The following is a 21,474-nucleotide window of genomic DNA, read 5'->3' on the forward strand; positions in this document are numbered from 1 at the left end:
AATATCGGGTGATAGTGATACATGCCAATTAGTTTTCCACATTACACAATCCATACATGCACGCACTGACATATATAACTAAACTCTTACTTGCATGCATCACATATACATTAATCAAAATTTATACATACAGATATTTGGGTCTTCTTGACAGATTCATACATAGTACATAATCTGACATAGTTTATTTTTCGACACTTTGCATTTAGATACACGCTAGTCATATTACTTTTCAATATTTCACACAGTAGTACATATTATTACCTCGTTTTTACATACAAAATTACAGTTTTACACAGTATATTTTAATGTTGAAGGTTTCATACGTCATTACATATTCCACAGTATATCTTAATAATAAGGACTTCCCATAACATAACATTTTTACACATTATATTTTCTTCCTTCCTAATTTATCTTTTGTCAGTCCTCGGAGCTAATTGCTCTACTATAGGTACATGTGATTGACTCTTTATAGTGAGTCGTGGTGTATGGCGGTGTTCTCTCCACTGCACTCTGTCGGAGAGAGAGGTACACTATATATATATATTAACTCGTATTCTCCTGCATCCTCATCCTCTACTCATTGTTCAGACTGTACGGAAGGAGTGTATCATACATTTCTTTTATAACGGCTATCGGTTACCACTGTATTTGTCACACACACTTCGTTACAACTTCCTTCCACTACACACATTTTCTGCCACACCTTCTACAACACTTACGATAAATACATGAACAACATGTTACAATCATTATGCATATTATTACTGGCCCCGAGTATACCCACATGGAAGACATACTCTGAGACCATCCTCGAGAGGACGTTCTTTGATGGTAAGTTATTTCATCTTGTAGTTCATCTATCTTTAGGTCACCTAACTGTCTTACGATGTGCTCTAAAGGTAATACTCTAGGTATTTGGGTGGCTTCTTGCTTCTCATCATCTATTATACAACAATCTATGTCTAAATTTAACTTAGGTACTTTGTTCCTCTTACCGATATTAGTACTTATGAAATGTTCCAGCTGTAGCATTATAGGCGCACCATACCCTTTACATTGGCTTGTAAATGTTATTTTCCCAGTGCCTCTTATAATAAGGTCGTTAGGGGATAGTTCATTACGCAATATGGTTAAGCCCTCATCCTTTGTGCGACATACAGCCATTGATTGTCTTGTATCTGCGTCCAGATACTGTCGTTTAGTATAATACATTTTAGATTGCAATCTTTTGGAATTTCTCGTATTGGTTGTAGCATACGAGCTTCACATCGCTCGTGGTCATAAGTGGATATTAGAACTAACCTTTCTTTGCAAATATGATGTCTCATCGTGACTGTTTTAAGTGTAATTGGTCACTGGACAGTAGCGAAAACTGTCGGTTTTCATCATCGATGATTAGATAGTTTTTCTCAGGCGCTATGTAAGCCAACAACTTCTTTGCCTTGTCACACTCCGCGGGTAATGGCCATATTCTATATAATTTATATACATTACTATCCACCCTAGTACCTTTAACACATAGCTTAACGTATTGCCGGCTAGAAATGCGTCTAAATCTAATATACGAAGCAACAGATATCCTTGGTCCTTGGCGAGTTCAACGGGAATTTTTTTGTTTTTCAAGTCCTCTTTTATTAGCTCTAAATATCTGAATACTTATACTGGATTGATTAAATGTGGCTGTAACAGACCTTCCTGCGCTTTCACAATTGCAGAGATCGATAAGTCGTATTCCCGTTCAAGTTCATTAAACATTCCTGTAATCTGTATTAACTGTTCGGTGATTGTTATGAAAATCAGAACCTGCTGAACCTTTTTGCTAGTGCTATTCTCATAATCCTCTACATTCATACTCAGTTTTCTTATGCCTTCTGCAATTATCTTGGTTACTTGGTTACTATGTTAAGCGTTTGATTTAACCCTGTCAGATAAGCTCCTATTATTGTTACTTGTTCTTTGGAGAGCCGCAACAGCTCCCTCTCTTGCGCTACTAGCACATCTATTTTATCTTTGAAAAATACTGCATCACACTCATCTAATGTACGGAACAACACTTAACTTGACTCTCCGAAAAAGTTCAAAATTCCTCTTTTGGTCTCCTGTTTGTACATTCCTGGCCAAATGCTCAATAAACCCATTCTATCACGTGATTTTGTTTACATACCACTTCACAGTTAGCTACGAGCTCTCGCACTCTCCGGTGCTTATTTTCACCTGATTCAGCTTACTTATGCAATGTGCGATCGCTCTGTTGGCGAGCACCTATGTTTGCTCAAACTTTACATACAACTCTAGGAGGTTAAAAGAGCTAACAACTCTCCACACTGCACTGTACAAGCTAACTATACCCTGATTATCGTAATAAATCCCTGGAGCAGACTGGAATTTCTGTACTCGTATATCCCATATCGGTATTTCTCGTCCCGCAAGGTCGATCTGCAAGATACTCCTTATAATGGCTGTCACTGCAAGAGAAACGCATTTGTCACTCCTCTGCTCCTATATTTTCTGCCTCCTCTCTTCTTTTACATTGCGGCTGTCTAAGAAACTTCCCTATTTGTCCTTAGTAAAATTCCTTTAGTCTATTGGCTTGCATTTTTATACATTTCGTGCCTTTGATCCTAATTATAACGTTAGGTCCTTGCACATCAACCACAGTAAATGGTCTTCACCACTGGCTATCTAGTTTTCTTTGTTCATCCCCTATGCATGCTCTTGTGATACAGCAATACACGATCATTCTCTCTAAATTCCTTCGGGTTTTGCGTCTTACCATAATAACTTATTTTTCTCCTTATGTTCTTGTGTTGCCATGCGGGCACCGTGGTGTAACATTTGCATCCACTTTCGGAGCTCAGTCACACAATCCTCATAATTGTAGATCATGTTTGCTGGTTTCTTTTGTACCTATTATGGTAAATTGCACTTTCTGCCAAAAAACAGCTCGGAAGGGGTGTATCCCGTTTTACTGTTGAGGGGTAGTGTTGTATACAAAACTTGCAATTGCAATCCATTCGTCCCAATTCATTTGATATTATTAATATAATGTTTTAGCATCTCGGTCAGGTTACACTGTGTACACTCTAATGCTCTATTGGACAGAGGATGGTACGCTGTTGTCTGAATCTTTTCTATCCGTATTAACGTACAAACTCTCTTCATAGTATCTCCTGTGAAATTACTTCCCATGTCACTCAACAGAGCTGTCGTTATCCCAAAGTTTAAAATTATGTTCTCCAATAATTTACGCGCGACTGTACCAGCGCCTTGCCGGTCGATTGATTCGGTTATTGGCTCAAAATGGTTCAAATGGCTCTGAGCGCTATGGGACTTAACATCTATGGTCATCAGTCCCCTAGAACTTAGAACTACTTAAACTTAACTAACCTAAGGACAGCACACAACACCCAGTCATCACGAGGCAGAGAAAATCCCTGACCCCGCCGGGAATCGAACCAGGGAACCCGGGCGCGGGAAGGGAGAACGCTACCGCACGACCACGAGCTGCGGACGGTTCGGTTATTATAAACTTCGTGAGTGAACCCTGAAATGACAAAATATACCTGCTTCCAAATTGGATAACTGGTAATGGATCTACTAAATCAATGTCGCATCTTTCAAAGATGAATTTGAGGGTCGGAGTTAGCTCTAATGGCTGCTTAGTCTTTGCCAGTTTTTCTGGCAACTTTCACGCGTCCTTATGAATTTTTCTATGTCGGCTTTCATGCCGGGACATGTAGAGTACTGCTTTATTCGCTAATACGTTCTTCTCATTACCTGATGTCCACCTACTGGAGATATATGCATCTCCTTTAGTATTGACAATTTATCAGTGGCGCTCAGGGCTGCTTCTCCGCTTATCTTGGTCTCATCAGCTGTGTCTCCCTGGCTCGCTACTCTGTTTGCCTCTACTGTCTCCGCTACCTCTCCGATAATTGTCTCCGTGCTCGACTACACCAGCATGGCCTCTCCCGGGTTATCTCCGCCCTTGTATTTCTCATCTCCGGCCTCCTCAGTCACTAGCTGTGGTTGTCCGTTGCCATCCATCACACTTCGAATACTTCATATCGCATCTGCAGTGTGGTTTTCTTTACTCTCCTTATACAGGATCTGAATAATCATACTCTTCCAACTTCAAGCGAAACTTCATTAGTGTTGACGACATATCCGTAATACTTCCCAACACCAGTGGTTTATGGTCCATAATTGTTCTGAACTGTCTTCGGAATAGATACGGTTGGAAGTATTTAACTGCCCACACTATTACAACCAACTCCTGTTCCACCGTACTATAATTCAAATCTGCCTTGTTGAGCGTACGTGATTTTTCCCATTCTTTACTGAAATCCGAGCACTGTAGAATTGGTGGACTAACTTCTCCTTCAGTTATTGATACGCTTCTTCCTGCGCCACATCCCAAACATACAAAACTCCTTTCTTCAACAGCTCATCTAGAGGTTTTGCAATTTTGCTAAAATTGCTCAAAAGTCATCGGTAATACCCGATCATTCCTAGGTATGCCTTTCACTCTGTAGTTGTTCTTGGTTGGAGATACTTCTCTATCGCAGCTTTGGTGGGATCGGGTTTCAGACCCTCCGCCATTAATATATGCCTTAGAAACGTAACTTCCATACGGAGAAACTCACGTGTGCCAACTTGCAACTTCAGGTTTGCTTTTCGCAGACGGTCAAACACTTCTTTAAGTCGGGCATTGTGCTGTTCTGGTGACATACCATGAGTAGAACGTCGTCCAGGCATATGAACACACTATTGCCTTGTACGCCCGTCAGAACTGCATTCATTAGTCGTTGAAATGTAGATGGAGCCGTCTTCAAACCCATCGCAATCTTATTGTATTCAAAGTGGTCAATTGGTGTACTAAACGCCATCTTTTCACGATCCTTTTCGTTTATCAGTACTTGGTAGTAACCCTTATCGAGGTCTAGTGTTGAGAAATACTTTGTTTCCCTAAGCTATCGAGTATTTCATCGATCCTGAGCAACGGGCAAACCATATTCAATGATATATCGTTTATTTTCCTATAATCGGCAACTACTCGCCACTTTTGTTTTCCACTTGCATCGTACTTCTTTGGCAATAATATGAGGGGAAAATTCCATGGGCTTGTTCAAATGTGTTTGAGTTCTTAAGAGACCAAACTGCAGAGGTCATCGGTCCCTAGACCTACACACTGCTTAAAGTAACCTATGCTAAGAACAACACACACACCCATGCCCAAGGGAGAACTCGAACCTCCGGCGGGAGGGGCCGCGCAGTCACTAACCGAGTGGCCACTTCATGGGATAGTACTTGGAGAAATTATGGCATTAGCTAACATTCCCTCTATCTCTGTATGCAGCGCTTCTTGCTGCGCTTGGAGAATTCGATAAGGCCTCTGATTTATGATCTCGCCTTCCGCCTCAGCTATGAATGAAATTTGATGCTCTACTACAGTAGTGTGCGTGAGTACGTCTCCTGGTAAATGAAACACATCATTATATGGTAAACATAGCTCTTCTATTGCTACTCACTCTTCTCCATTTTAAGTGTGATATACACATACTTTCTTTCAGTTAGCTCTGTCGGGTTTAATTCCTCCTTTCTGCTCGGCGGTACATGTCGGATTTAATAACTGCTCGGGAGTGGAACTCCTTCTGCTAACACCTCTGGTGAAGTAAACCAGACCTCTTGTTCCGTGGTATTCATTACACTTGTAATGCACATTCCGTTCCAGACAGTCGCTATGGCTTCCGGTATATACACCCCTGGTCGAATTTCAAGTTTTGGGATTACCGCTTCGATCCCTAGTCCTCTTGTCACCAGAACTCTTAGAAATCTTTCTTCTCTTGGCCCGATCCTTATTTACCGAATGTCTTCTGGCGCTTGAAATAAATCACCCTCACTTGTATTGAAGGTACTTTGCTTTTTTGGTCCTCTAGTTTGGCATTCGTTTCGTTCGCGCTTATTTCTTCCGGGTTTCGTACTAACTTTTTGGGATGCTGTCGGCGGCGGTCTGTTGGCTAGTTTGTAAGTAGGCTGTTTAGGTTTTTTTATTGGTAACGCTGCCGCCACATAGCGCTCTGTATAAAAAGCACTGGCTGTGCCGTGTGGAGTCTGTGGCTCGTTTGCATTGTTGTCTGCCATTGTAGTGTTGGGCAGCGGCAGCTGGATGCTAACAGCGCGTAGCATTGCGCAGTTGGAGGTGAGCCGCCAGCAGTGGTGGACGTGGGTAGAGAGATGGCGGAGTTTTGAAATTTGTAAGAACTGGTGTCACGAACTGATATATATATATATTATGACTATTAAGGTAAATACACTGTTTGTTCTGTATTAAAATCTTTCATTTGCTAACTATGCCTATCATTAGTTAGTGCCTTCATTAGTTTGAATCTTTTATTTAGCTGGCAGTAGTGGCGCTCGCTGTATTGCAGTAGCTTGAGTAACGAAGATTTTTGGGAGGTAAGTGATTTGTGAAACGTATAGGTTAATGTTAGTCAGGGCCATTCTTTCGTAGGGATTTTTGGAAGTCAGATTGCGTTGCGCTAAAAATATTGTGTGTCAGTTTAAGCACATTCGTGTATAATTGTTCAAAGAGGTCGTTTCACATAGACCAGTCTTGTATAATTTTTCTAAGGGGACGTTTCAAGTTGAGCCGTGTATTTATCCTCGACTGTGCCCTGATTGTCAACTCAGGACAGACTGTTATCTTCTGCTTGCGGAGCGGATCTTGTCTCCGGGCGCGCGGCTGTCTTTGCCGACGCTTTACCGTAGTTTGTCACCTCCGCATACCTCGCTTGCTCAGACACTCCTACTCTACCACTTAGCACGGCGAGTTTACCGGTGATTGCCTCTTCGTATGCTTTTCATAATTCCACCCATTCGCACTGCACTCTCATGTTTCTACGGCCATAATCAAATACTTCTTTATTCTTTTCCAGGAACTCTCGTCCGAACAACCTGTCAAATGGTAAATCGATACGATCATTTACTGCTTGGAATTGCGTAACCCTGTCACCTCCTTCCTTGGACCCCATACGTATTGTCACAGGACCTTCTGTCCTAATTTCTACAATCACGATACTCCTTATTGTAACCGTCTTTCTGGGATCCCATTCCACACGATCTCTTATAACCTTGGGCTTTATAAAGTTAAAATGCGCACCACCATCTACTAATAATTTTGTATCAGCGCCCTTTACATTCTTACTCTGTACTCACAAATAATCTTTTTTTCCCATGCAGTTAGCAGCTCTTATTATCCCTGACGCAGCGTAATGGGACTGCGACATTACGACCGCTGCTCGTTTCCCTGCGCGTATTTCTTACGAATGTTAAAATTAAAATTTAAAACAGTCTTGATCGAAATTTTTTATTGGAGTGAGTGACCGGTTTCGACTCTTTCATAGAGTCATCTTCAGACTCCAGAGCGGTGGATGGACACTGCCAGACGAGTTCCGTCGACTATCGACGCTCGTGTAACTGCACATGTTGAGCACCGTGACTCGTCTATCCACACAACGTTTCTCCACTGTTCAATTCAATTGTCCAATGTTTACGTTCCTTACACCGAGCGAGGCGTCGTTTGTCATTTACCGGCGTGATGTGTAGCTTATTCGCAGCCACTCGGCCGTGACGTCCAAGTTTTCTCACCTCTTGCCTAGCTGCCATAGTACCTGCATGAATGCTAATGCATTTTGGAATTCCTGTGTCGTGGTCTAGATAGATGTCTGCCTATTACACATTATGACCCTTTTCAACTGTCGGCGGTCTCTGTCAGTCAACAGACGAGATTGGCCTGTATGCTTTTGTGCTGTACGTGTCCCTTCACGTTTTCACTTCACTATCACTTCGGAAACAGTGGACCTAGGAATTCTTAGGACTGTGGAAATCTCTCGTACAGTCGTATGACACAAGTGACACCCAATCACCTGACCACGTTCAAAGTCGTGAGTTCTGTGGAGCGCCTATTCTGCACTCCCACGAGGTCTAACGACTACTGAGGTCGCTGATATGGAGTACCTGGCAGTAGGCGGAAGCACAATGCACCTAATATGAAAAAAGTATGTTTTTGGGGGTGTCTTGGCACATTTGATCACATAGTGTACCTAAACTTTTATTCAACATGCAATAACTGTTTATGAGTATGACAAATTAACAGTTTGCTACTAATGAACTCATAGTTCGGAAGAGAAACAGAAAATCATGTGAACTGTAATAGCGTGTTAAGTAGTGTGCATGTGTGTATGTGTGTGTGGCGTGCGTGTGTATAACCGCAGAACGTCTAAGAGGACTTTAAATTACAAATTCGACGTGACATGTTCAAATGAGATATTTTCAATTTTTGTTTCACGTACGTCAGTACTTTAGCATTTTTTAATATCTACAATTTCCAAAAAATAATCAGAACCTTAATATAAATTTAAATGTACAGGAAGACCTCATCGAAAACCCTTGGCCAATGATACTGACGAACGCACCAATGTGGGTACACGCTTTTATAATGTTTGGAACAGGCTGGGTGTCCTTCACGTTGCTTTCAGAGCTACCGACATATGTGGGGAATATTCTCCACTATGACATTGACGATGTGAGTATATCGGCACTTAAATTATGTGGCCGCTACGGTACATGTAGAAATTATGTCAACACACTATCCTACTTCTGTTTCAGGCTGGTCTCATATCGGCGCTGCCTTATCTCTTTGGGTGGATCAGTTGCAGCGTATACAGTTTTCTAACGCAAAAATTAACCGAAAAAGGCTTGCGTGTTGTTACTACCATGAGAATTTGGGATGCCGTAGGTAAGTTGTACTTGAAACGTTATTAACATAGGTTTATGCGTAAATTACTTAATTCTCCGTTATCAGTAATGTCGTTGACACCGACCAAACTGACACCAACCAAACTGCTGACCCGTACATAATCAGGAATGATGGTACTGGTAAAGGTTCCTGAAGCCGATTGTGGTGTGAACATGGCCTCTTGCTCATCAGGAGCTTCGTGGGTATGCAAAATAGACTGATGCTGAATATATGACCCCAGATCATACAAAATAATACAGTACACACATTAATCTAATGGTCTACTTGAAAAAGTCAACTGCCGTACACATCGGAATATATGATTTGATAAGTCCCTGGAAGGAAAAGTTTTGAAATTTTCAGACATACCAGCGGCTATAAAGGGTGGTCCATTGATTGTGACCGGGTCAAATATCTCACGAAATAAGCGCCAAACGAAAAAACTACAAAGAACGAAACTTGTCTAGCTTGAAGGGGGAAACCAGATGGCGCTATGGTTGGCCCGCTAGATGGCGCTGCCATAGGTCAAACGGATATCAACTGAGTTTTTAAAAGTAGGAACCCCCATTTTTTATTACATATTCGTGTAGTACGTAAAGAAATATGAATGTTTTAGTTGGACCACTTTTTTCGCGTTGTGATAGATATCACTGTAACGCTGTAATAGTCACAAACATATGGCTCACAATTTTAGACGAACAGTTGGTAACAAGTAAATATTTTAAATTAAAATACAGAACGTTGGTACGTTTGAACATTTTATTTCGGTTGTTCCAGTGTGAGACATGTATCATTGTGAACTTCTCATTTCTTAGAACGCACGCTGTTACAGCGTGATTACCTGTAAATACCACATTAATGCAATAAAAACTCAAAATTATGTCCGTCAACCTCAAGCATTTGGCAATACGTGTAACGATATTCCTCTCAACAGCGAGTAGTTCGCCTTCCGTAATGCTCGCACTTGCATTGACAATGCGCTGACGCATGTTGTCAGGCGTTGTCGATGGATCACCATAGCAAATATCCTTCAACTTTCCCCACAGAAAGGAATCCTGGGACGTCAGATCCGGTGAACGTGCGGGCCATGGTATGGTGCTTCGACGACCAATCCACCTGTCATGAAATATGCTATTCAATACCGCTTCAACCGCACGCGAGCTATGTGCCGGACATCCATCATGTTGAAAGTACATCGCCATTCTGTCATGCAGTGAAACATCTTGTAGAAACATCGGTAGAACATTACATAGGAAATCAGCATACATTGCACCATTTAGATTGCCGTCGATAAAATGGGGGCCAATTTTCCTTCCTCCCATAATACCGCACCATGCATTAACCCGCCAAGGTCGCTGATGTTCCACTTGTCGCAGCCATCTTGTGCCCAATGGTGGAACTGTACACGATGTTCAAAGTCGTCGCCATGCAATTCCTGGTACATAAAAATATGGTACGGGAATAATCGATGTTGATGTAGCATTCTCAACACCGACGTTTTTGAGATTCCCGAGTCTCGCGCAATTTGTCTGCTACTGATGTGCGGATTAGCAGCGACAGTACCTAACACCTTCTTCGACGTTATCATTTGCTGCAGGTCGTGGTTAACGTTTCACATGTGGCTGAACATTTCCTGTTTCCTTAAATAACGTAACTAGCCGGCGAACGGTCCGGACACTTTGATGATGTCATCCAGGACACCGAGCAGCATATATAGCACACGCCCGTTGGGCATTTTGATCATACTAGCCATACATCAACACGATATCGACCTTTTCCGCAATTGGTAAACGGTCCATTTTAACACGGCTAATGTATCACGAAGCAAATAACGTCCGCATTGGCGGAATGTTACGTGATGTCACGTACTTATAAGTTTGTGACTATTACATCGCCATCTATCACAAAGCGAAAAAAAGTGGTCCAACTATAACATTCATATTTCTTTATGTACTACACGAATATGTAATAAAAAATGGGGGTTTCTATTTTTAAAAACTCAGTTGATGTCCGTTTGACTTATGGCAGCGACATCCAGCGGGCCAACCTTAGCGCCATCTGGTTTCCCCCTTCAAGTTAGACGAGTTTCGTTCTTTGTAGTTTTTTCGTTTGATGCTTATTTCGTGAGATACTTGGCCCAGTCACTATCAATGGACCACCCTGTAAATGGAGGCTGGAAAGGCGAGTGAAAATTTGTACTAGTTCTGGGATGCCAACATGGGTCTCCTACTCGCTATGCCGATGCACTAACCACGGCGCCACCCTGGCACAGTGCCTTTCTACCACTGCGAGCACTACCCTAGGATGCCTCCCTTCTCAATCCAAATGCATATTCACCCCTCAGCCCACTTGGTATTCCCCCTGATCCTGAACAGCATTGCAGAGGCTCTTCAACTGTGCCAGGGTGGCATAGTGCTTAGCACATCTGCCTAATGAGCAGCAGACCCGGATTCGAATCCCAGCCAACTACGAACTTTCATTCGTTGTTTCGATCTGCCTATACACAACACAGATGCTTGAGATTTGAAAAGTTTTGTGGAACCATATACTTTCATTTGATTAAAACAACTATGGCTGGGTTTCAGGGAGAATCCCCCATTTCGTTTGATGCCGAGGTGCGACTCCAATACACTTGGAGAGCATTCGCAATGCCATTCGAGTTTAATTTGAATGGGAATTTGCATTGAGGAGGGAGGTGTTCTAGGGTAGTTTGTGCAGTTCAGCAAAGCCACGGTGCTAGGGGTTAGCGCATCTGCCTAATGAACAGCAGACATGTTCATGAATCCTGGCTTTAGTATAAATTTTCATCCGTCCCATCAGTCTCCTTACATAGATCATCGTTGATACGGAAATGAAAATGTCTCTAGAAGCATATAGTTTCATTTTATTACGATGGTCATTCTCCCTATGTAGGTAGGTCCCATCGAAATACACTCCTGGAAATGGAAAAAAGAACACATTGACACGGGTGTGTCAGACCCACCATACTTGCTCCGGACACTGCGAGAGGGCTGTACAAGCAATGATCACACGCACGGCACAACGGACACACCAGGAACCGCGGTGTTGGCCGTCGAATGGCGCTAGCTGCGCAGCATTTGTGCACCGCAGCCGTCAGTGTCAGCCAGTTTGACGTTGCATACGGAGCTCCATCGCAGTCTTTAACACTGGTAGCATGCCGCGACAGCGTGGACGTGAACCGTATGTGCAGTTGACGGACTTTGAGCGAGGGCGTATAGTGGGCATGCGGGAGGCCGGGTGGACGTACCGCCGAATTGCTCAACACGTGGGGCATGAGGTCTCCACAGTATATCGATGTCGACGCCAGTGGTCGGCGGAAGGTGCACGTGCCCGTCGACCTGGGACCGGACCGCAGCGACGCACGGATGCACGCCAAGACCGTAGGATCCTACGCAGTGCCATAGGGGACCGCACCGCCACTTCCCACCAAATTAGGGACACTGTTGCTCCTGGGGTATCGGCGAGGACCATTCGCAACCGTCTCCATGAAGCTGGGCTACGGTCCCGCACACCGTTAGGCCGTCTTCCGCTCACGCCCCAACATCGTGCAACCCGCCTCCAGTCGTATCGCGACAGGCGTGAATGGAGGGACGAATGGAGACGTGTCGTCTTCAGCGATGAGAGTCGCTTCTGCCTTGGTGCCAATGATGGTCGTATGCGTGTTTGGCGCCGTGCAGGTGAGCGCCACAATCAGGACTGCATACAACCGAGGCACACAGGGCCAACACCCGGCATCATGGTGTGGGGAGCGATCTCCTATACTGGCCGTACACCTCTGGTGATCGTCGAGGGGACACTGAATAGTGCACGGTACATCCAAACCGTCATCGAACCCATCGTTCTACCATTCCTAGACCGGCAAGTGAACTTGCTGTTCCAACAGGACAATGCACGTCCGCATGTATCCCGTGCCACCCAACGTGCTCTAGAAGATGTAAGTCAACTACCCTGGCCAGCAAGATCTCCGGATCTGTCCCCCACTGAGCATGTTTGGGACTGGATGAAGCGTCGTCTCACGCGGTCTGCACGTCCAGCACGAACGCTGGTCCAACTGAGGCGCCAGGTGGAAATGACATGGCAAGCCGTTCCACAGGACTACATCCAGCATCTCTGCGATCGTCTCCATGGGAGAATAGCAGCCTGCATTGCTGCGAAAGGTGGATATACACTGTACTAGTGCCGACATTGTGCATGCTCTGTTGCCTGTGTCTATGTGCCTGTGGTTCTGTCAGTGTGATCATGTGATGTATCTGATCCCAGGAATGTGTCAATAAAGTTTCCCCTTCCTGGGACAATGAATTCGCGGTGTTCTTATTTCAATTTCCAGGAGTGTATTTTCGCACTCTGAGGAGAAAGTTGGTGATTGAAATTTCATAAGATCATGCCGCAACGACAAACGCCTTTGTTTTAATGATTTCCACTCCTATTCGTGGATCGTCTCAATGGCACTTTCGCGGTGGTACTAAACGAGTTGCCGTTCATTGAAAACTTTCGACCTCCTCCGCCAATCTTTCTGACGCGGATCCCACACTGCACAGCAATACCCCAAATGAGGGCGGAGAAGCGTAGAGTAACCAGTCTCTTTAGCAGACCTGTTGCATTTTCTAAATCTTCCACCCATAAATCGCAGGCTTTGGTTCACTTCCACCACAACGTTATCTGTGTGATCGTCCGAATTTAAAATCTTCGTAATCGTAATCAATAAGTATTTAGTTGAGTTTACAGCCTTTAGATTTTTGTAATTTATCGTGTAACCGAAATTTAGCGCATTCCTTTTCATACTTGTGTGTCTGACTTCACACTTTTTATTAGAGTCAATTGCCACTTTTCGCACCACACAGACATCTTGTCTATATCAACGTGCAATTGGTTTTGATCATCTGATTGATTTACAAGACGGTAAACAATAACATCACCTGAAAATAATCTAAGAGCGCTACTCAGATTGTCTCCGAAATCGTTTAAGTAGATCAGGAACAGCAAAGTGACTAAAGCCATTCCTTGGTCAACGCCAGACATTATTTCTGTTTTACTCGGTGACTTTCTGTCAATTATACGAACAGTGACCTTTATGATAGGAAATCACGGACCCACTTTTAAAACAGGCGAAACTCCGTAAGCATGCAATTTGACTAAAAGTCGCTTGCGAGGAACGGTGCAAAAAGACTTCTGGAAATCTAAAAGTATGCAATCATCTGAGATCCCTTGTCAATGGCACTCATTATCTCGTCAGAATAAAGAGCTAGAATGGCGAAACCGTTAATAATTTCTTAATCCTATTCGGTTATTTGTCAATAAATCTTTTTCATCGAGGTACCGATAATTCATATTGTTCACACACAACGTATGTTCCAAAATCCTACTGAAAATCGACGTTAGTAATGTTGAAAGTCGCGAGCTCTATCTTCTTATCTCGTATTTTCTACTGAAAATCTCGTGCTTGTATTCTTGTTAACTTTACTATTACAGAGATCTCCTAAAATTTATTTTCTTTTAATTGTTCCTGTGCGCAACAGATAACTTACTTGGTCTTTCTGCTGCCACTGCTTGATCTGCTGATTTCCACCATTTAACAGAAACATATAAAAACCTATTATTGATGCTGCGGCTGCTGCTGCTTACTACAACTACATATAATTCAAGAGAAAGGGTTTGGTCAAATCTAAACTCGATAAACGATAACCCAAATAAGTAACTCCTTTTTTCAAAAACTATATTCTGAAAGCGATTCTTTCTCATTCAATTAACAAAACGCTAGAAGCTCTTTGAATAATCACTTCGTATGTAAATCTGCCTCCAGTGGCATTAAAGTAATATTACAAATTAATCAAACTCTTGAGACAGACAGAAACACTTCTCAAGTAAATACATAGTGAAACAATTCCCTGACAATTACAAAAGAAATCAATGACAAAATCAATACTTAATCTATTCGCCTAACGATGGTTTCCCTCAAGAATTCAACTCCTATCATTATCAAAATTACCGTCAGCTGCTACGCACGTAAACAAACCCTTTTCTTTAAATTAATAAACGCGCTGCAGATTATAAAAAGTAATAACTCATTACCAAATCCTGTGTTGTTGCTGGCGGACGCAGCAGTATGGCAGCTCGACGACGACCCCTTACCCAACACACGTGCGCGCCACAGCAGGCGGGCACCTACACTGGCGACAAAACTGCCACTAGTTAATCCGTGCGCTGCGAAGCGCGACAACAATATCTTAGACTCAAGAGCTTGTGTATGCGCGCTGTAGCCAACCTTTAAATCCTAAGAGAGTATTGCCAACTCTCATTGTGGGTCTGTAATTCAGCAGATTACTGCTTTTACTTTCTTGGCTATTGGTGTGATTTGTGCAACTTTCCAATGTTTAGGTACAGATATTTCGATGAGCGAGTGGTTGTATAAGATTGTCAAGTACGGAGCTATTGTGCAGCGTACTCTGAAAGGAACATGTCTGGTATACATCGTGGAGCGGAGGCCTTTGCTTTATTATTCCAAGGATATCAACTTCTAAGTTACTAATGTTAGCAGTCGTTCTGGAATATTTACTTCTTCTTCTTTGATGAAGGAATTTCGGAAGACCATGTTTAATAACTCTGCTTTAGTGGTACTGTCATTAGTTACATAACCACTGTTATCGCGCAGTGAATGTATCCATTGCGTCTTGCAACTCTCTCTCTCTCTCTCTCTCTCTCTCTCTCTCTCTCTCTCTCTCTCTCCCGAACAGGCCATGAAGGCCCAAAGGTACCGACCGGGCGCCGTGTCATCCTCAGCCAACAGGCGTCACTCGACACGGATATGGAAGGGGCGTGTGGTCAGCACACCGCTCTCCCGGCCGTATGTCAGTTTCCGAGACCGGAGCCGCTACTTCTCAATCAAGTAGCTCCTCAGATTGTCTGACAATGGCTGAGTGCACCCCGCTTGCCAACAGTGCTCGGCAGACCGGATGGTCACCCATCCAAGTGCTAGTCCAGCCCAACAGCGCTTAACTATGGTGATCTGACGCGAACCAGTTTTACCACTGCGGCAAGGCCGTTGGCCCGTGTGTCAACTTGTGTACTTTAAATACAGCCAGACTCTCTTTTTTGGTTTTCTGCCGGAATTCCTTCAGAATGTATGCTGCACTCTTGTAAGAGACAAACATCTCACGTTATCCAACACACAAAAACTCTTTCCTTGCTTTGCCACCATTGTCTCGAGGCATTGCACTTGTAACGCTATAATGTAAACTCAGTGAGCTTACGGTTCTATTCAGGCATCATTACTATTAGTACATACAATACTTTGGAAAATATGGAACTCTGAAAACGAATGAATAGTTTATGGTAGCCCTGAATATAAAACCGACAACCTTCCACAGATGTGGTGAAACAACTTGAAGAAAAGTTAGTTCGTAAAACATCAACTGGATATAGTACATTAGCACAAAAATGCTAAATTGGTTATATAGCTGTAGATAGTCATAACTTCATGGCGTAAACCTACAATCAGAAGCAAAGTGTCACTTGGAAAGCTTCGCTGCAGAAGGTGTTTGGGTTCTCCATTCACAGCGTGTATCGGCAGCGCGCTCTGCCTGCTGGGAGTGACGCTGGTCAGCTGTGACGTCACACTGATCATCGTGCTGTTCGTGCTCACCATGGTGTGCCGCTGCGCCGTGTACGGCGGCTCCTACATGAACCACCTCTACCTCTTCCCGCAGGCCTACGGTAGCGCGGCTGGGCTCGCTCTAACTGCCTCCAATCTAACTGGTATCCTCACACCACTTGTCACCAGCGCCTTTGTTTCTGGCAGAGTAAGTTCATGCATCATTTGCCATTCACTGTACTGTTTTACATTCCTGTTACATCTTAAGTCAATTTCTCGTTGATAGCTAAACTACTGCATAGAAATTACAGGGTGTCTACACCAGCAGTCATAAAAATTACTTCTCAGAGCAACTCGCAGGTGCCGAACCTGTGATGGCCAATTGAGCCACCCAAGGTTAATTCAAGGACTGAGTTGTTGATTCTAATTGGGAACTTTGGGAGTAGCTGGCAATCAGTTGGCGCTATGCGAGACACTCGAATGTCTCATCTGAGAGATCAAGACCTGTGAATATCTTGGAGACCGCATTTGGTTCAGCGGTGCTTGTTTATTAAATTCTTGTAAGTTTGTATCCAATAATGACTTTTAGGTGGAGACCCACTCCCCACCCTCTGTCTCTCTCTCTCTCTCTCTCTCTCTCTCTCTTCCACGTTGTATTGTGGGGTGGCTGGCTCTTCTTTGTTCCTGAGCAGTTTATCGCCACTGTCCTTTCCCTCCCCCCCCCCCCCCCCCTACTTCCTAACTGCTCTCCGCCAAGCCAAATGGCTGGGGAGCAAAATTCTGGAGTATCGACTCCTTTTACGAGCATCTGACAACCGTGCGAACTCCCTTTACTTACAATAGCCTTAGCTTTCGAAATAAATTTCATCTCATACAAAAAGAAGTTAAGTGCTAAGTTGTCAAGTTTATTTCGGTGAATGCCGTCAAAAAATGTTTTAATTGCTAATTGCCCTTTCTTTGGCGACTTGTATAATTTTTTCATTTCTGTCAGAACGGACTTTAATGTGGGCGTTTGCAGTAAAATTTGCGACTCAATTTATTTCTTACTGCTTACGGAATCACATTTATTGTTAACTTTCCTACCTCTAATATACTAGGGTTGTCCAGGAAGTAAGTTCCGATCCGTCGAGAAATGGAAACCACTGGGAAAATCCGGTAAAGCTTTGCACAGATTTGTTGGGCGGTGTCTCTAGTATGCCCGTCGATGGTGTCGCTTCGCTCGTTTCAGTTTTGAGTGAACAGTGAGACACGTTAAGATGGAGTAGCGTCTCCCACCAAGTATGAGGGCCTAGTTAGAGATTTCGCCTGTGTCATGCAGCCCACACAACACAACTGTCGAGCAGTTCCTTCTTCATGCCAGTTCTCCGCCGCACACTGCAGAGGCAATGAAGATGCTCCTGCAGCGTTTCCGCTGAGAAATGTTTCATCACCCATAATACAGTCAGTAATTGGCTCCCCCTGAGTCTCATCTCTGCTCACGAGAAGCGCTGGCTATGAAGACAAAATTTTTCCACAGACAACGAGCGGCAGACCAGTGCAGATAACTGGCCGAATGCACAGGCGGCTGCTTTCTATGACGAGGATATTGGAAAGTTGATACGACACTACGACAAAACACGAAGTTGGAGCAGCGACTATGTAGAGAAGTAGGTGGAAGGTGTAGCTAACAGTTGCAAATAAAACGTTTCTGGTTTTCACTGTGGTTTCCATTTCGCGACCGATCGGAACTTACTTTCTGGAGAACCCTCGTAAATAACACATTTGTGTAGAGATTCAGTACTATTTCGACCTCACGCACCTTCATCTCAGTTGTCTGTAAGTATTATAAATATAGACTTACACTCATTGATATTTTTATTCGTGACGTAATAAATAACTTGCTCCAGAATTATTTTCATATTATTGTTCCGTTTCATCCGTTCGTAGGTTCAATTTCAAATGGCAATAGATGGATGATCAGTTGGCTGTGTTGGAAGTGCGGACTTTCGTTTAGCAATAACACGCAAAAATTAATAATAAATCATTTCATACAGGTCGTGGCAGCCAGTTCTAACAAGCTGTTACAAATATTTCTTGTCGTTTAGGTGTTAAATCATGTATTCAACATACATTCAGACTTAATGTCAATCATTGTTTATTTACGCTGTTACAGCAAACGGTGCAGCAATGGAAATATGTGTTCTACGTATCAATGGGTATCGCCACATTACCTTACGTTTTCTATCTTATTTTTGGTTCTGCTGAAGACCAAGAAACCCCATGGATAGAAAAGAGAAAAATGAAGAGGAAACAGCAATGTGTACCATAAGTAAACTTGTGAAGTGTCATCTGAGGAATGTTTAATTCTACTTCGCGTACAAAATACTCTGAATATTCTATAATATCCAGAATAAGATGAACGCCATTGTAGCACTGAATAGATCACACAAGGAAAGCGCGATGAACTACATTTCACGTTAACTGCAGCGTTAGCTCATAGAGAATAACGGGCTAAAATGATTTTGGCTTGTATCTCCCAACCAGCGAACAGCATTATTCTAATTCATTATTTAACGTGAAACGCGTTGAGGTGAGGAAGAGAACTAGCTGAAATGGATCAGAGTGACGTTGAGAAAAAAATGTCAACAAATTGTAAATTCGTGATGTTACCAAATAGCTGTGTAATTTATGTCTTTTATTACTTATTGGATAAGCCACTCACTGATCTGTAAACCGCAGAGGTAGCTTAAGACCAAAGTGTATAATTTTCTTGAAACGGCATACAGCCAACGTAAGTCTCATACATTTCACTACCGTAGGTTTTTCGTCCATACGCTATCCCTACAGGTTCGACTGACTGAACTTTTATAAAAGGTGGCCAAATTAAAATTGATAGCATTTTGGACATATCGTGACGGTTTAACCGAAAACGAAAAAACATCTTTAGGAAGCTATTCGAAACTCTTTCGAACGTCTAAAAAGAAAGCTCAGACAAAAGATCGGTTGCAAGAATGTTCAATAAATTCACAACGCTGGTCAGCTGTGCAAGTAGGTATTAAAATATTGTCGTGTCGCAATGCTGTCATAAAGGATCCGTCTTTTCATCTCAACAAATTTTCTGTTGTGCATATGCAAAATTTTTCAGACGTTTTTCAGACATGTTCAGTTCTGCCGGTGGCTTCTGAATAGTATCGGCATATTTGTATCCTCAGTTATTAATTTCATTAGATGAGGCCTGGTTCGGCAAATCTGGATATGTGAACTCAAGTTCTCACCGTTACGTTGAGCAGCTGTTGTATGATATTAAGTTTGCGGTTTGGTTCGTATTTCCGGATCAGTTTTATTTTGGCCACTTCTATACTTTCCCTGTGTTATGTAATTGAGGAGGCATGTAAACGTACACTGAAAGATGTAATTAGGCCATGTGATCTGTAATTTTTGTATATAAAATAAATCAAGGTACTGTCTGTTTACATGGAATATATAAAGAACTGAGAGTAATACTTTCTAAGCATTTTCATAATACGTTCCTAAGACTATACTCCCAAATATCGTCTTTGAACGCGTCACTCATAGCTGCGGATTCTGTACAATATCTAGCTACTCGGTAAGCATGTGAAAAAACGTTCTCTAAAGTAAGACCTATTACTTTTCAGGTAGATAGTATGATTTTCAAAATACTTTGTAGTTCAGCAAATATTCGTGATGATCACCAATTTAAACGTCTGCGTGGGGAGTTTAAAAACCTTATTGCCAATTCCTGATATCTAAGGCACTCTATCCTTACGAATTATTCAAGAATAAGAGTAAATTTCTTGCTGTCCGGCTTAGTGGGTGCTGCTAAATAAAATAACAATCTTCACATTACAGGTTTTAAACCCACTACTACAATTATTTTAGATTTCCTAACTGTTTCGATTTGTGACTGGCATATTAAAGTGACTCCATAAGGCACAGTCAGAAAACAATCTTTTTTCTCATGATGTATGTCCAAATGTCTTCGTACATTACAGGTTTATTTACATTGCACTTATTCCTTGCCACAATCAATGACTGTGTTAAAAAACACCAATAGCCAGGGTAAGGAATAACTTCAGAAACGTACGTCCTTAATTTGTTACGCCATTAATTGGTCTGTCCATGGTATCGCATTCTAAAGTGTGTGTATCGATGTGATTTTTTTTTTTTTTTTTTACTGTCATCAGTCTTCTGACTGGTTCGATGGGCCCCGCCACGAATTCCTCTTCTGTGTCAACTTCTTATTCTGAGAGTAGCACTTGTAACCCACGTCCTCAACTATTTGCTGAATGTATTACAATCTCTGTCTTTTTCTACTGTTTTTGCCCTCTACAGCTCCCTCTAATACCGTGGAAGTCATTTCCTGATGTCTTACTAGGTATCCTGTCATCCTGTCCCTTCTCCTTGTCACTGTTTTCCACGTATTCCTTTCTTCTCCAATTCTGTACAGAACCTCCTCATTCCTGACCATATCAGTCCACCTAATTTTCAACATTCGTCTGTAGCATCACATCTCAAACGCTTCGATTCTCTTCTGTTCCGGTTTTCGCACAGTCCGTGTTTCACTCTATTAATGTAGTAGCTGTGTCTGCAGTAAATGACTTTACCTTATGCATGGCCAGTAAGTAACCAGTCTTAATTACAATGAAAAATCACTGATCCACAGCAAAATGTTTTAATTACAGGTGATGTAAAAATGAAAGTTCACTATTTCACAGCTTTACCAAGTGGAAAAAATTTAAGGACGCAAAACATGTACGGGGCAGTTCTTTCATAAATTCAGTAGATGCTGCATCATTTAAAATCTGCAACAAGACTATGACTAATGCGCCCATCCCCCTTTAAAGGAAGTTTATTGTAAATCTGTTTTGCACATTATTCGCAGAAAAATAATTTAACGTTCCATAGAAAATGCTATGACGAAAATAACAAAATAAATGAACACGATCAGCGGTAGCATAAGAATTGCTTATTGCTGTGCATCTATTAACGCTTGCCAAAAATTTTGGAGGCTTAAACCAGAATAAAGTTGATAATTTCTACACAGACATTACTGCAAAGT

General features: G+C 42.5%; 1 protein-coding gene across 1 annotated transcript in view; it reads left to right on the forward strand.

The window, feature by feature from the left end:
* The window catches only part of LOC126282402 (sialin-like), a 74,456-nt gene extending 54,571 nt beyond the window's left edge, over positions 1-19,885 (forward strand). Inside the window, exons 6-9 of the mRNA XM_049982060.1 lie at positions 8,438-8,593; positions 8,677-8,806; positions 16,382-16,623; positions 18,568-19,885. Of these exons, the coding sequence (XP_049838017.1) occupies positions 8,438-8,593; positions 8,677-8,806; positions 16,382-16,623; positions 18,568-18,723 (684 nt within the window). The 3' untranslated portion in view covers positions 18,724-19,885. The remainder of the gene's footprint in view (positions 1-8,437; positions 8,594-8,676; positions 8,807-16,381; positions 16,624-18,567) is intronic.
* Positions 19,886-21,474: the final 1,589 nt, after the last annotated feature.

Source organism: Schistocerca gregaria, chromosome 7 (genome assembly GCF_023897955.1).
Source record: "Schistocerca gregaria isolate iqSchGreg1 chromosome 7, iqSchGreg1.2, whole genome shotgun sequence".
Classification (NCBI taxonomy): domain Eukaryota; kingdom Metazoa; phylum Arthropoda; class Insecta; order Orthoptera; family Acrididae; genus Schistocerca; species Schistocerca gregaria.